Raw genomic sequence first — 16,667 nt, 5'->3', positions numbered from 1 at the left:
CAAATAATGTCGTTGTTCGCTTTGTTTTTCGCTCCGAGCGCATAATGACGGATTGCAGACTACCGAAACACGTTGCACCGATGACTCACCGACTGGGTGGTGGCGCGCGTCTCGTGTCTCATCCACCTTCGTGAACACCTGCTACTTGTGTAAGCCATTGTTCCGAAGAATACAAAAGATCTCAAATCTCGCCGTCGCGAGCACAAGGGGTCTCATTTAAATCGCCGTTACCATTATAATCACGTTACTGTTCGTGAATGGGACGCGCGCTGCCGTGTGCACCTCAGAGGAAATTAAACTAAACTTTTTCGAGCGCGGAAATCATTTTTCATCGCACAGGAGCGCAAATATTGAATGGCGAAGAAAAGGGCAAAAATAACAAATATTTTTAGAGTACGCTAGCGGAAGGTTTGTGCCTATTGGCTTGAACATCTGGGCGAAAGTCTTTCACGCCATTTAACAGCATCGATATGAAAATCTGGTGGTAATTTCCGATATTATGGCGATGGTGATTATGCAACCAGTTATACACCAAAAAACAATGTTCATGTAATTGTGAAGAGTATTTGATAAAAAATGGCGATTAATCTACAAGAATGAGTAATAATTATTATTCCCGTATTTATTAGATTGGCATAATTACAATTATATAGTTTGGGTACCTCCCGGGGATCTGTAATTTACGATTGCAATTAAATTTGGTGTAGTAACATGAAATGAGTGATTATTAACTTTAAATCATATATTTCTTATTCAAATTAATCAAATCACTCATATAAAGTTGCTTTTGTGAGCTGCAATAAAATTTTTTGATCTGCTCAGTTATTTCCAGAAATATAATATCAATTAGATTGTCATCTTTTGCGCATGCGCATGTTTAAATATTGAATAATTGTGTGACAGAACATATGATTTCCATGAAAGTATCTATTATCTATATTGCACAGTGCAAAATAATTAAATATATATTAAATATAAATTACTTTACGTCCTATTTAATTCATTGACACCTGTACCACATATAAATATAAATAATACATACGTAAATAGTAAACTTATAATTATGAGTCATTATTTGTTTACTTAATAATATAGGCACAAATATTACTGTGAATTGTACTGAATACAAGATAATGGGCATAAATATTTGACAAGTAATCATAAATACTATTATCAGCCTTATATCAAGGGGAAAATATTTACTTTTTATTTTTAAATGTATTGTTCAACTGGTTGCGGAGTAAAAACACAGATTTCATAACGTAAGAAACAAAATTTCATATTTTTCTCTTTTAAAGAGATGTATATATTGACATCAATTATTTGCCAACTAACAATTAATTGCATTGAGTTGATATGAATCACGTACGCATCTATAAATCAATTTTCTGCATCATTTCATCGTTTGCATCCGTTGCGCAACTAATTACTATCGACTGTATGCATCGTGATGTACGAAAATGTTTAAATATTTGAATAAACAATTACGCATGCGGGGTACATGTTATAGTTAAACGAATGACGAATGTGTTCATGGTCACCGATGCAGGCCCGTTCAAACGAGCACAAACCGTGAATCGATCGAAACAGCCGAAACTGCCTGTCCGCGCCGCACGCTGAGCTCAGCTGCTCTCAGCAGCAGTCAAAGCAATGAAAATCGAGTGAATCGCTGCACGGTCTCTGCATGGTACCGGTCACTAGTAGTGAATAATCTGTGGTACCAGTGCAGTGGCTCACATCAGCTCGCACGACTGTGTGTAGTGTGTTGTGTTGAAGTGCAGCGCTCGAAAACCCAACCCGATCGGCATCGTCGCTCCCCGCGTTCGCCATGAACGCCAACGACCCGAGCGGGCCGGCGCGCACTGCGTGTGCGCCGTCCGGTAAGCCCGCACCAGCCCGCGCGGTCACGAACCCGCTTCTTCGCTGCTCGCCTTTCCGCGCAGCCCCTCCCGCCATCGTCTAGCGCTCTTGTCACGGTGCTGGCCGTTGCGGAGCAATTGGGTGGTGCGCTCGCTTGACGTGCGTTTTATTTCGGATCGGAATAATAATAACTAGTGTGACGAACATGTACGCGGTGCGCGGCGCATCGGTTATGCATCGGGCGTGAATCTGCCGTACTCGATTTTGCATTCGCGGCGACCATCATTGATACGAGCGCGCGCTTTCTTCGTGATCAAATATGAAAGCATTGTCGATAACAAGTGCATGTATGACCACGACGACGACGACGAGGCGTTGAATTTTGTGCTACCGTGTCCGAAGAATAATGCCGCTTGGACGACTTGTTATGGATCGCAACAGCGCGGCGGCCTTCGTCGCTATCGCAATTGCGTGCAGCGTCATCTTCGGCGTCGTCGCCAATCCCCAATTCGAACATGATGACCCTGGTAAATAAAACAAACAAAGAATATCCTTCCGTTTTGCTGCCTGCGGTTGTGATTTTCGCATATTTTCATCTAAATATAGGTTGTTTGCTCGTTCATTTACAATGCCTATAACTGTGTATGAGTTACGTCCGGAGCGGCAACTGCGTACTGCGCTCGCCCGCAGCTTGCATGCAATATACGTCAATAACCCGGCCGAAATCCTGAAGGAAACTCTCGTTTGACTACGCCCCCGTGATCCTCAATTGTATTCAATCAACCAATGCGCACATACGTACACCGTTGCATATCAACAACTGAGTAATTGCAGTTGACATTGTTGGCCTCAATTAAATATTTATTGTTTTTTTCAGTGCCAAGTAAACCCCGCAATTTGACAGTGCTTGACATCTCGTCTGATCGCATTTTTTTAACGTGGACTGAGCCCGAGAAGAAGAACGGAGCTATCGAAGGATATCGAGTGTACTATGTTCAGGGGAATTTGACAGATGTGCAGTCAATTCAAGAAACAGGACCTATTATTCACTATAATCTGACTAAATTAAGTATGTATTTAAATATCCTCTTCTATGAATTTAAATTAATTACATATTTCCAATTGGAAATGATTGCAGAACCTAACACAGAATATGAAATATTTGTGAAAGCCTACACATCAAAACATGAGGGTAATAAGTCTGAAGAAGTATACAACAAAACAGATATTCCTGGACCTGGACAGCCTAAAATTTTGAACTTGACTTGTGAACCGTCAGACACCATCTATATCAAATGGGCACGTCCGTTGAGTTACTTCCACAGTGTGGACTTCTACAACGTGTTTGTGCATGGCGGCGCATTTTTCGAGAACATCATGCTGCCGACGAGCACCGAACATTTGGAAACTTCGGTAATTAAAGTCAATAGCGTAAAATTGCGCTCGGTTTCTAATTGCTGCAATTGTTTTAATTGTGATTTTAGTACTCGATTAAAAATGTCACTCCACATACTCTGTATGAGGTTCGAATTCGGGCGTCCACCCGAAGCCCGATGACTGGGAAAGTTGTCGACGGCGAGACGTCTGATCCCAAGATGGTGAATATCGTTCCTGACTGCGATAAGTTCGAACCGATAATGCGACGTACACATCATCAACTTAGCGCGGGCATGATTGCTGGAGCCATTTGCGCTGCATTTGCTTTCTTGTTAGCTATATTTTCATTCATCATTTGGAGGTATGTGTTGGCAACCACATTAATAATCTGTTCATGTTAGTTTAAAAATATTTATTTATTTTTTATTTATTCTAGGAAATGTTTTCGTGCATCCTATTACTATTTGGATGACCCGCCATGCTCAGTGCCAACAGCATCCTTAGACTGGAATGCGCCAGCAGATGATGGTGGCGATTCCAAAGGCGCTATTCCAGTGAACATGTTCAACAAACACGTGGCTGAGTTGCATGCCGATGGTGATATTGGCTTCAGCAAGGAATATGAAGCTATTCAAGCTGAGGCCAACAACGACGAGCACGCCTCAGTGAACTCTCAACTGCCCGACAACAAAAGCAAGAATCGATATCTCAACATCATTGCATGTAAGTGACATATTTTGACGTTTGGCGTGATCGTACTTACAATCGAGCTTGCTCTTTACCACTCTCCACAGATGATCACAGCCGTGTACAGTTGCTGCAAATGCCCGGACAAAAGAAGAACGATTACATCAACGCGAATTACATCGATGGTTTTCTCTGGTCCAAAGCGTACGTTGGCACACAAGGCCCTCTGCCATCGACATTCGATTGCTTCTGGCGCATGGTGTGGGAGCAGCGAGTGAACATCATTGTGATGATTACAAATTTAGTTGAGCGTGGAAGGGTGAGTAGTATTCTTTGCTTTCATATCTCAGAGTATTGAATACTATTTATTGTTATTAGGCTTCATTATATTTTCCTCACTCCAAGTTCGGTAGCGAACATTTTGAGGTATACAAGTGTTTGTGTGGTGTTTTGCTTGTCACTATCTTGTACACATTGTGTTAATTGCCGTTTATTTTTGATTTTATTTTATTAACCCAAATTATTCCCATGCTACTACGTTGGCGAACAGTGTTCTTAATATTTATTTTTACTTTACAGAGAAAATGTGATATGTATTGGCCCAAGGAGGGTGTAGAAACTTACGGCGTAATCCAAGTGAAACTAGTCAAAGAGGACGTAATGTCAACATACACTGTGAGGACGCTGCAAATTCGCCACCTTCGTGTAAGTATACATTCTTTTTATTAACGTGTAATGCGTAAACATCAAACAATGTATATAACTCGATGCAGTGAAAAACGAACATACGAATTAATTGAATTGAATCCGTTTGGCTGACTGCCAAGTAAATAATCCGCACTTTGCCGATTGCTACACGAACATAACTATTGGGTTTTACCAACTTTAATCTGTTTTATTTTTGTGTAGATCAAGAAGAAGAAGGCGGCGATGAATGAGAAACTAGTTTATCAGTATCATTACACCAATTGGCCCGATCACGGCACCCCTGACCATCCACTGCCTGTGCTGCACTTTGTCAAGAAATCGGCGACTGCAAACCCGCCCGACGCCGGACCCATCATCGTGCATTGTAGTGCAGGCGTCGGACGTACAGGCACCTACATTGTTCTGGATGCCATGTTGCGTCAGATACGCATCCGCAGCGAAGTAAACATATATGGTTTCCTGCGGCACATTCGTACCCAGCGCAATTTCCTCGTGCAGACAGAAGAACAATATATCTTCATTCACGACGCGCTGCTTGAGGCAATCGAGTCTGGCGAGACGAACATCAGCCGCGAGCAGTTCCCCAAGTACGTGCAGATTCTGCAGGACGAGACGCTGGAGGAGAAGTGCCAGCCGTGGAAGCCGCTCGACTATCAGTTTAAGCTTGCAACAAGCTTCCAGCCAAAGGACTTCAATCTGGTGTCCTCTAACAAAGTGATAAATCAACCAAAGAACAGACGGGCGGACATATTGCCGGTGGAAAGTTCGCGTGTTCATCTCACACCAAAACCCGGAGAGGACGGCTCTGATTATATCAACGCTACCTGGATACAGGGTTTCCACAGTCTTCGGGAGTTCATCATCACGCAGCATCCGCTCAAGAGCACCATAAAAGACTTTTGGCAGATGGTCTGGGATCATAACGCGCAGACAGTTGTGATGCTTAGTATTATCGATAATCAAGTACGTTCCTTTTAACATCCCTACAATTTTCTTATTTTACAACATCACTTGCTTTCATTGCGCACATTTCAGGACTTTGAAGTATTCTGGCCAGTTGATCAGGATACGATAGACGCTGAGAACTACAAAGTGAAATTAGTCAACGAAGTAGCACAATCCTCTTATGTTACCAGAGAGTTTACGATGCAATCGCTCCAGGACGACTATGAGTTACACGTGCGCATGATCCATAGCACAAATTGGCCGCACTTGTGCTCCACAGCTAGCGAAATATTTTACTTGCCAAATACCGTACAAAGTGCACAACTAGGGTATCAAAATGGACCGATCGTAATTGTCGACAGGTGAGCTCTCATCAAATTTGTGGGCTGATGTATAAAATGTTTCTATTGTTTTATCTAGGTATGGCGGCACGGAGGCAGCTGAGTTCTGCGCATTGAGCACACTGCGCAAACATCTGATGTACGACAACCATATAGACATTTACATGTACACGAAACTGTTCCATAATCGCCGGCCGGGCATCTGGGGTTCTGTGGACGACTATCTGCGCATGCATCTTGCCCTGCAGACCCTCTGCAGTCCACCGGACGGTGCTCCCGATCTGTATGCGACGACGAACGGCGCTGTAAACGGTTCGCTCAGCAACGACAGCGTGCGCGTGCCGCCCGAAGGTATGGAGGCAGTGGGGCCCAAACTCACGGTCACTTAAATATCACAACGCAAACCCGCTTTGGTGTACATATTCGCTTTTTACGACTAGTGTAATGCCGTACACGATCATACCTTTTTGTACATGAACGCACGCACACATTCGATTCAATCCTCGTTTTGTTTTCCTTCGACTGTGAAGTAATCATGCTCTTTTTATACCCCTAACATTGATGATAGACCAACAAATTCTTCAACGAAGAAGATGTATGCAGTTTATTGCACATGTATTACAAGTCGTCGACGTTAGATTGATGTGGCACGCTACGACTCAAATTGATCAAGTTATCGCAAATAACTAGCGTCATTCGACAATTTTATGTAACACTATTACGTTTGAGCAACGTACGATTAGTTGAAACTTACAAATAGGCAACATAGATATGACTGCATTAAATAATTTTGAAATGCCTAGCTCAGCATTTGATTGCATTCGATACAAGTCGTGGGTGTTTAATCATCAAGTATGTTTGTTGTGTCTGCTTAATCACTTAATCATTGTTCATTCAGAAATCAATATCAAGTGCTGGGAATTTGCATCGACGCATGTCAAACATATTAACATTATCAGATTGCAATGAATGCATGCATGTGTAATGTATGAGTGGAAGCAAATCCCCGCCAGCCAACTTTGCGTTTCTCATGAATCAATCGAGTGAAATTTGTATTTTGTTTTAATTTACAGAAGCTCGACTAATACCTGTGGGCACACGCAAGTTCCAAATCTAATCGAATGTTTTTTATCTTCAATCCATTGTGCTCTTTTTAGTATGACAGCGTTTACTAAACACGAGCGATGCAAAAACGTTAGTACTTTTTATTACAAAATGATCGAAATTAAATTATTAATATCTTGTAAATACTTTATCACTTTTTGTACCTATCTACTAAACGATAAACGCGTTCATTTTTTACCAATATTTATATACATACATTTAAGCTAATTGTATACATACTTTTAATTGAGAATTGTACATTATTCTTAAGGAGGGCGAAATGATGGAATATTACAACGTAATTGAATACTGCGAATAGTGCTAGAATATTATCGCTATGAAATTAGTGCAAAAAAGTTGCATGATTTAATGGAATTAAACATGTTGTAGAGTATATATAAATATGAAACTAAATTCGGCTCTATATGATGAAACGATAATACGCCAATGTACTGTACTGAGATTTATATTAATCTATTGAAACTCTATCATCTGTCTAGATAATGTTTTAACAGAGCTAATGATGACGAGATGGACACGTAGATCATTAAGCTAATATTTAAACAAAAATGTGCTAAAATTTAATGAATTTCATTAGTATTCAATGCAAATATGTAAGATTAACCGATGTGCATCACTACTAATGGCGTAAATGAAGACAATGTTGGTCATGGATACGAAATAATGTGTGAATGCAATGTATAAATATTGTAGTTATGTGTATAAAAGAGCTCCTAGGATGATGAATTGAAGATACTTATACAAAATGTGCAGTGTAGCATATTAATCCAATATTTATGTAACTGTATAGACTTAGTTTTTATATCTACATAAGATTTATTTATATAAATTATGAGTACATCGATTCATGCAAAACCACCTCACCCTTATGAATCTGGACCAATTTAGAATAATTACTTGAGTTGGAATTCAATTCAGATATACAACAAAAATGATTTCAACACGCATGAAGGGCGGGTGATTGCACACACACACAAATATGGTATTCGAATAGAAGGGTATACAGTTAATTAGTAGGTCTGATGTGGTCCCATCGGAGACATTTGAACTGCTCAGATATTTTAGAAAGAACTCATTTATAGGATGGAGAAAGCTCGACACGGTTCGGTGTCTGTTGAGTTGAAATTTCGCCATAAATTGTCAACCTTCAGTCATAATTCACAAATTGCGCACCTTGCTGAATATGTAGCATCATATAGACATTGTACTGCTGTTGTTTTCCGAAGATATTTGATGTGCTTTTGATAGAATAGTAATCCGTCCACCAGCCGACACATTTCTCTTTCAACTCAAAATCAACAAGTCTGAATGCATCTGTAACTAGCTCTAAACTAAGAAGTTAGCAATGTTTATCTTCGGGGGAGGCGCATTACCAACTCACGTGTATCGGCATTTTCAAATGTACAGTCGAATACGATACTAATATGTAAGCGAATGATTCTTGAACAATTGTTGTTAGAGTAAGAAAAAATGGCAGCATGCACCGAATCCGTAATATATTATGAAACTCTTTAAATCCATTCGGAACATTTGTTTGGATGTGTGATAATACAACACGTTATTGCCGTATTTTTATGTTCGTTATGTATATTGCCATTATACCCACGTAGATGTATAGAAGATCTATTACTTTACTGATTTATTTGATTTTATATATACATGTGTGTTAATACATTATTCTATGCAAAATCGACGAAATTAGTGTAAGAGAAACAACGCGCAACAATTGTTTTCTGTTGCAACGCGAAATGGCATAAAACTCAACATGGATGCATACGTTGTTTCATATGTCTTCGCTATCATTTCATTGTGAACTCTCCTAATTTCCTGTAATTGTCAAGTTATAAAATATAAAATGTCAATACAATAAAGATGTTCATTGTCTTTTAATTTACCGATTTTCTACTGTAAAATGCCATCTCCCGATCCAGCTTTTTAAAGTTTTCAGCGTGAAGGAAATAGTATCAATATAAAATCAATTTTGAATTTTATATTGTACTAAATTAATTTAAAAACGGTATCACTAGTGTCATCTATCCATGAGTAACTAAACTACGTCGCTATTCAAGATTGCTGGAGATTCAGCCTACTGCACTTTCTGCGATCCTAATATTCAAATGATTTTGTGTATGAATTTCATCGGATTTCTCAACAAAATTTTGTCGAGGAAATACGAAAATTGAGCTGCTCATCAGTTCGTGATATCAGGAACGCAGAAAGTGGACATAGATAATTCCCGTCAGATTTTTGTTGGATTTCCATGAGTTATTATGATTAATAGGGGATATAGGGATAATGTTAAGCAAATAATTACTTAAATAGTCGATATAGATAGAATTAAATTAGCTTGCAGAATACGAAAACAGAATTTAAAAATTCCAACTTTTAATTTCGACCATAAAAAAGAGAAATCTTTTGCCATTTTTTTAATAAAATCTTTTCTTTAAAAATTTTTTGTGCCATTTTCATCATTTTTTAATTATGATGCCATCTTGTAGAGAATCTTTCAAGGATCAAGAATATGATGTTCTTTCTTTTCTAGCCCTATTAGTTGACGAGATAATTACTATTTTAATCTTCTAAGTTAGACTATTCCGACGGCTTGCATATGTTTCATTAAAATTGCTAATAGGGCCTAAACGGTTAATGTTAGCAGAAAATATTACTGAAATAATCGATGGGGAATTAAATTAGGTATCAGAAGCCGAAAACAGAATTTAAAAAATTTGATTTTTAATTTTCAACATTCCTAATTAGAAGATTAAATCGTAATTATCTCGACAAGTAAATGGGCTAGAAGAAAAAGAACTATATATTCTTGATCCTTGAAAAATTGTCTACAAGGTGGCATCATTATTGAAAAATCATCAAAATGGCACAAAAAATTTTTAAAGAAAAGATTTTATTAAAAAAATGGCAAAAGATTTCTCTTTTTTATGGTCGAATTTAAAAATTGGAATTTTTAAATTCTGTTTTCGGATCCTGATAGACAATTTAATTCTGCATCGATTATTTTTGTAACTTTTTTTGTTATTATTAACCGTTTAGGGCCTATTTGCAAATTTCAATGAAAACTCTATTCGACATAAAAAAGAGAAATCTTTTGCCTTTTTTATGACGAAATCTTTTTTCACCAAATTCACCTTCTATAATAATTTGAATTTTTAAATTCTGTTTTCGAATTCTGAATATAGATTAAATTCTGAAACGGAAATTAGTAACATAATTATAGATTAAAGCCTTATTGGCATGTAAAATCCAATTTTTGTATTAAAATTGTAAATAGGGCCTAAACGGTCAATGTTATATTCTGTTTTCGTATTCTGCAGGCTAATTTAATTTTATATCGATTATTTAAGTAATTATTTACCTAACATTATCCATATAGGCCCTATTAATCATAACAAACTAATGGAAATCCAACAAAAATCTGGCGGGAATTATCTATGTCCACTTTCTGCGTTCCTAATATCACGAACTGATGAGCAGCTCTTTCGTATTTCCTCGACAAAATTTTGTTGAAAATCCGATGAAATTCATACACAAAATGTTTTGAATATTAGGATCGCAGAAAGTGCAGTAGGCTGAATCTCCAGCAATCTTGAATAGCGGCGTAGTTTAGTTTCTGGTGGATAGATGACACTAGTGATACCGTTTTTAAATTAATATTGATACAATATAAAATTGATTCTGAACTATTTCTCATATCTTGCAGTGACATTTCCATTAAAGTTTAAGGGATTTATAGATTAATTAAAGGAGTAACGATGTTGTGGACTATGTTCTCCGTTGGGGACAAATAACACAATAAAACTTTATAGATAAAAGTATAAAACTACAATTTAATTCAAACATGTAGAATATACACCCATCACAAACTCAATTTCTCAATATATACAAAAATTATATCAATATCAGCTTCAAAATGTTGTAAATTCATTCCATCGTATTTCGAATCATCATCAACATCAATCTTCATTTTCTTGGACACTATAAATCAGAATGAATAACAGAATAGTAAAATATAAAATATTATAGATTGCCAAAATACAACATACGTTCTTGGTATTTTAGTCCAATTGACATATCCATCTTCAGTAATCAAAACATCATCTTCAATACGCACTCCACCAGTACCACGGAAGCTCTCCAGTTGGTGCTTATTGATAAAGTTGGCCATTTCAGGAATAGCCAATGTTTCATCCAACAACTAGAAAATATTATGTAAATAAAATATACAGATTCATAAATTATATTAATTATTCTTACCGGATCCATAAAGACTCACATTCAGGGCACCGCACGAAGGTAGCGGTAGAAGTGACTCCCATTCAGGGCACCGTAGGAGGGTAGCGGTAGTAATGACTCCTAGAAGGGCGTGTTGCATCATTAATATTAACGTTTATGTTAATTTTAATGCAGAATTCATCTGACTCCAAGGTACGGCGAATACTGTAAAAAAAAAAACATAAGTTAAAACAACTTGCATAAGCATGCACACAAGACAGGATAAAATATCACCATTTTTGTTCAAAATTAATATTAAACGCGGAAATAGTATATGCCATTACTATACGAGTAGTAGCGAATGACAATTAAATAGTAGAATAATCGAATATAATAAAAATTTAGTAATTTTTTTAAATAGGTACAAACGGAAATCTGAGATACTTGATACTTTTTTTCGACAATTTTCAATAATTAATATCTCTTAAACTAAAGCCGATAGCTACCAACGAATTGTTGATTATGATAGATAGGAAAATTCTCTATCAGATAAAAGTATAAAATAATTATATTTCCTACAGTAAAAGGTCGAAAAACGCGACTAAAAGTGCTAAAAAGTGACATTTTTCATTTTTTGCCCATTTTATTCAAATGCGAATATCTCGTAAACTAAAAGAGATAAATAGGATCTGATCGCAGCGTTTTAATCTACGGACTATTCTCAATCAGATAGGATAGTTAATACGGAAATCTGAGAGATGAAATTTTAATTCTTAAGAAAAAATTGCCAAGGGGGGGTGCTTGATATTTTTTTTCGACGATTTTTGATAATTAATATCTCGTAAACTAAAACCGATAGCTACCAACGAATTGTTGATTATAATAGATTGGAAAATTGTCTATCAGATAAATAAATAAAACAATTACATTTCCTACAGTAAAAGGTCGAAAAACGCGATTAAAAGTGCTAAAAAGTGGCATTTTGCAATTTTTGCCCATTTTATTCAATCGCGAATATCTCGTAAACTAAAAGAGATAAATAGGATCTGGTCGCAGTGTCGTAATCTACGAACTATTCTCTATCAGATAAGATAGTTAAAACGGAAATCTGAGAGATGAAATTTTAATTCTTAAGAAAAAATTGCCAAGGGGGGGGGTGCTTGATACTTTTTTTCGACGATTTTTGATAATTCATATCTCGTAAACTAAAACCGATAGCTACCAACATTGTTGATTATGATAGATTGGAGAATTGTCTATCAGATAAATATATAAAACAATTACATTTCCTACAGTAAAAGGTCGAAAAACGCGATTAAAAGTGCTAAAAAGTGACATTTTGCAATTTTTGCCCATTTTATTCAATCGCGAATATCTCGTAAACTAAAAGAGATAAATCGGATCTGATCGCAGCGTTTTAATCTACTTACTATTCTCTATTAGATAGGATAGTTAAAACGGAAGTCTGAGAGATGAAATTTGAATTCATAAGAAAAATGGGTAAATGAGGGTCAGCTATACATTCATCCACGTAAGGTGCCTTGTACACGAGTCACTTCTCTCGACACCCTGCTACGTTAAACCAAATGAGATACAATTGCGATTAATTGCAATGTATCTAAATATACTCGTACAAGGAAAAATCAACGTTCTTGACATATTCGAGTCAATATACGATAATAGTGAATAACTTTTAAACTAAAAGCGATAGCAACCAACGGATCGAAAGTTATTAAAGATTTGAAAATGTATTAGATAAGAATTTAATTTCGTGGAATAAAAGGACCAAAAACGTGACTTATCGCAATTTTTATCTGCCCTTTTTGAATTGCGAATATTTCCTAATTATGTCCGACCGTGCCAATCGTCTTATTTTGTTCACAGGTAGGTAGTACGTGATAAATAGAGAATTTGTTTATAAACAGCATATGTAAATTTGACCAAAAATATAATTGAATTATAAACTTACCAGTGTACAGCTTATCGGACTTCCAGGCACAACGAGTGATGTAACTAAACGAAAACATAAATTAAAACAAAAATATTTCATACAATTGAATTATGTTATAATTAACAATCAACACATATACAATCTGTGCTGTTTAGTTAAATATTACCTACACCAGCCTGATGGATCTTTCTTAATGATGAGAATCAACATGGTGGTGATACATATCCGATTAATTTAGTAACTAACACCAAACACAACGCCGAGTGAAGAATGTTATCAAATCCACTATCACGTGTCTTGTAATATACATAACAAACGCGATCAAAAACCGGCATTTCCGAACATTATACAAATTACTATAGTCGCAAAGTACAAATAAATAGTCGACTGATCTTTGAGTATAACACAAATTTAGAATATTGAAGTCCGAATTAACGATATAAGTCTCTAAACACAACTGAATTAAGCAGTGACCGGCACGAAACTGGTTTCAATCCATCGATAGTGCATGCCAAAACTGCGTAAACAACGACGGGACAGTATATGATAAGAAAGCGAGAAGTGCGCAAACACGGCGCATCACTGGCATGCGACCTTCGGCACGTTACCTGCAATCAACACTAAACTAAGATGCGTAAACGTGCGGCATGAGAGCATGGCAACGACGATACGAGGGACTGCGATAAGAAAGTGTAAATTGCGTCCAAAACACACACAATTCGAATGCCCACGTTTGCCGATAAATAAAGAAATAAACATTGTAAGTCTATTATATGAATTTTAGTTCATGCTGGTGCCATCTATGAATGATGGAGATGGTAGTCTCGCAATTTAGATAATTAAAAATAATGCAAAATTAAAATTTGATTTATGCATCTAATTCTAACATCTTATTGCAAAATTGAGCTAAAGTCACGGTTCTTTCATAAACTAAAAGTAATAGACAAAAACGCATAATTGATTTTTAATCAACGGGAAATTTTTATAAGATAAGCTAGTTAATTGAGATAATTGCTATCAAAATCTATGCTTCTTATTTTCTCTATTTTCTCTTATGTATTATTTTTATCTCTTTGCTTCTTGACTTAACTAGCTTACATTATAAAGAATTTTCGTAGACTAATAATTTGTGTTGTTATTAGTGTTTAAGCTTTAGGGTAGAATTAGCACAAACTTGTTTTATCCTTCTTACCTTTCCGTATGATTTATGCCTTAATCTTGTTCAATGGTGCAATTACTTCATTTACAATGCGCACCGAAACATACATAATCAAGATAAACATTATCTTAATTATTGCTGTTTAATAATCGTTATTGTTACTCTACTTATGTAAAACCGGCTAATATTAAATGAAAAATAAATCATGTTTAACATTCAACTTTTAAAATTAATTATATTCATCCGAACTTTACATTTTCAGGTCGTTTTAACTTAATCTTTAACATTGAAAAATAAAATCTATCTCTTTAAACAAACACTGCATTACACTATCACATACACACACATTACACATACCTTACACATATCGGAAGGGCGGTGCAGCCGATGAACACATTTTGCCATTGTTACCTAGATTATTTGTTTTGATTTATTAAAAATAATCGCGATAACATTAACCCGGCTCAGGGATGGTTATTGAAAACTTTCTACCTGGGTAATTCTTGTCAGGCGCGCCCACGTCGCAGGGGTGGCCATTATCTTAATTACTGTTTTATTAATAATCACATTAAGATGGTGACTAAGTTCTGACAACGATCTCTTCTCATGGGTATAAAGTGTGTATTTTGTTTAAATTTTCAGTAACATATGATTTTGGTTCCTTTTCAAAATATTTAAAGTCATGTAAAATACAAACATAAATTCAGTATTTCTTTTGTTCCACGTTTTACCCAAGATAGCTAATTTTATTTTTGTGTTTACCAAGCACGGCTTTGCTTGTACAACGTTGGAAGACCTAACCTCAGTTTGATTATTCTTGGTTGAAGTATGAAAGCATTATTGGGAGTGCAACGAAGATATTAAGATGATTGAGGATGATTTAAGGATACGGTGTGGGACAGGAAAATGTCTTCAAAAAACTAACTGTAAGTACTACCTGTTTAATAAAACCTAATCTCATATTAAATTAATTCAAATATCTTTGTGTTTTTCAAGGACTAATTTAGACTTGTTTTAGTGATTTTGCTCCTGAGTCTGACATTGTAGAAGGACTATTCTTGCATCAGATTGTAAGTAATTAATTCCTTTATCGTATTCCTAAATAACTTTTGTGATTATCTCACAAATTGACCCCAAAATTGCATTTTTATATTCGAAGGACTAATTTTTGCTTGTTTTAGGGATTTTGCATCCGACTCTGACATCGTAGAAGGACCATTCTTGCATCAGATTGTAAGTAATTAATTCCTTTATCATATTCCTAAATATCTTTTGTGATTATCTCACAAATTGACCCCAAAATTGCATTTTATGTTCAAACGACTAATTTTTGCTTGTTTCAGGGATTTTGCACCTGAGTCTGACATTGTGGAAGGACCATTCTTGCATCAGATTGTAAGTAATTAATTCCTTTATCATATTCCTAAATAACTTTTGTGATTATCGCACAAATTGACACTAAAATTGCATTTTTATGTACGAAGGATTAATTTTTGCTTGTTCTAGGGATTTTGCATCTGAGTCTGACATCGCAGTAGAACCATTCTCGCATCAGATTGTAAGTAATTAATTCCTTTATCATATTCCTAAATAACTTTTGTGATTATCTGACAAATTGACCCCGAAAATTGCATTTTTATGTTAGAAGGACTAATTTTTGCTTGTTTTAGGGATTTTGCATCCGAGTCTGACATCGTAGAAGCACCATTCTTGCATCAGATTGTAAGTAATTAATTCCTTTATCATATTCCTAAATAACTTTTGTAATTATTTCACAAATTGACCCCCAAAATTGCATTTTTATGTTCGAAGGACTAATTTTTGCTTGTTTTAGGGATTTTGCATCCGAGTCTGACATCGTAGAAGGACCATTCTTGCATCAGATTGTAAGTATTATATTTTTTATCATTTGCCTAAATAACTTTTGTGATTATCTTACAAATTGACCCCCAAAATTGCATTTTTATATTGAAAAGACTAATTTTGTATGGTTTTAGGATTTTGCACCTGAGTCTGACATCGTGGAAGGACCAGTCTTTATGCTTGTGTGTTTTCTTTAATAAAGAATATTTTTAAGTTTTTAATTATAATTATTTCTGTTATTTCTACCTGATCACATATTTAACGATCCTTTAAACCATTTATTTTGAAAAGTGCATGCTACTGCCATCTATCAATTAGAAACTACAACAACCGAAAGTTTTGAGCTTCGGGCCGGTGCCACCAGAGGCAGCACATTACTAGTTACCGCGAAAACTTTATCAGCCTCCTCAACTTTCTGCGCTCC

General features: G+C 36.1%; 1 protein-coding gene and 2 long non-coding RNA genes across 6 annotated transcripts in view; 2 read left to right on the top strand and 1 right to left on the bottom strand.

The window, feature by feature from the left end:
* Ptp99A (Protein tyrosine phosphatase 99A) overlaps positions 1-8,933 on the top strand; it is a 102,461-nt gene extending 93,528 nt beyond the window's left edge. Inside the window, exons 7-17 of one of the 3 annotated variants that reach the window (XM_065309439.1) lie at positions 2,738-2,929; positions 2,999-3,273; positions 3,345-3,598; positions 3,674-3,960; positions 4,032-4,243; positions 4,303-4,350; positions 4,504-4,629; positions 4,834-5,595; positions 5,668-5,939; positions 5,998-6,269; positions 6,992-8,933. In XM_065309439.1, the coding sequence (XP_065165511.1) occupies positions 2,738-2,929; positions 2,999-3,273; positions 3,345-3,598; positions 3,674-3,960; positions 4,032-4,243; positions 4,303-4,350; positions 4,504-4,629; positions 4,834-5,595; positions 5,668-5,939; positions 5,998-6,269; positions 6,992-7,035 (2,744 nt within the window). In that variant the 3' untranslated portion in view covers positions 7,036-8,933. Of the gene's footprint in view, positions 1-2,737; positions 3,274-3,344; positions 3,599-3,673; positions 3,961-4,031; positions 4,244-4,302; positions 4,351-4,503; positions 4,630-4,833; positions 5,596-5,667; positions 5,940-5,997; positions 6,270-6,991 lie in introns of all 3 variants that reach the window. The other 2 variants (XM_065309440.1, XM_065309438.1) reach the window with 2 other exon arrangements.
* A 1,932-nt stretch (positions 8,934-10,865) lies between these two features.
* LOC135797571 (uncharacterized) lies at positions 10,866-13,814 on the bottom strand. 2 transcript variants are annotated; one of them, XR_010549580.1, is made up of 5 exons: positions 13,388-13,814; positions 13,240-13,283; positions 11,313-11,495; positions 11,102-11,253; positions 10,866-11,033 (listed from the first exon to the last, which is right to left on the bottom strand). It is a non-coding gene; the product is annotated as an uncharacterized lncRNA (long non-coding RNA). The 2 variants fall into 2 exon arrangements; XR_010549581.1 differs by having other exon boundaries at positions 13,392-13,814.
* A 1,559-nt stretch (positions 13,815-15,373) lies between these two features.
* LOC135797111 (uncharacterized) lies at positions 15,374-16,262 on the top strand. The gene is made up of 6 exons (XR_010549454.1): positions 15,374-15,450; positions 15,562-15,613; positions 15,724-15,775; positions 15,887-15,938; positions 16,051-16,102; positions 16,215-16,262. It is a non-coding gene; the product is annotated as an uncharacterized lncRNA (long non-coding RNA).
* The last annotated feature ends 405 nt before the right edge of the window (positions 16,263-16,667 follow it).

Source organism: Atheta coriaria, unplaced genomic scaffold (assembly GCF_025399875.1).
Source record: "Atheta coriaria isolate IRGN ID8LTWV9N9 unplaced genomic scaffold, Caltech_Dcor_3.1 hic_scaffold_8_pilon, whole genome shotgun sequence".
In the NCBI taxonomy this organism is placed as follows: Eukaryota; Metazoa; Arthropoda; class Insecta; order Coleoptera; family Staphylinidae; genus Dalotia; species Dalotia coriaria.
Note: the sequence above shows the minus strand (reverse complement) of the source record. Positions and strands in the feature narration are given on the sequence as shown.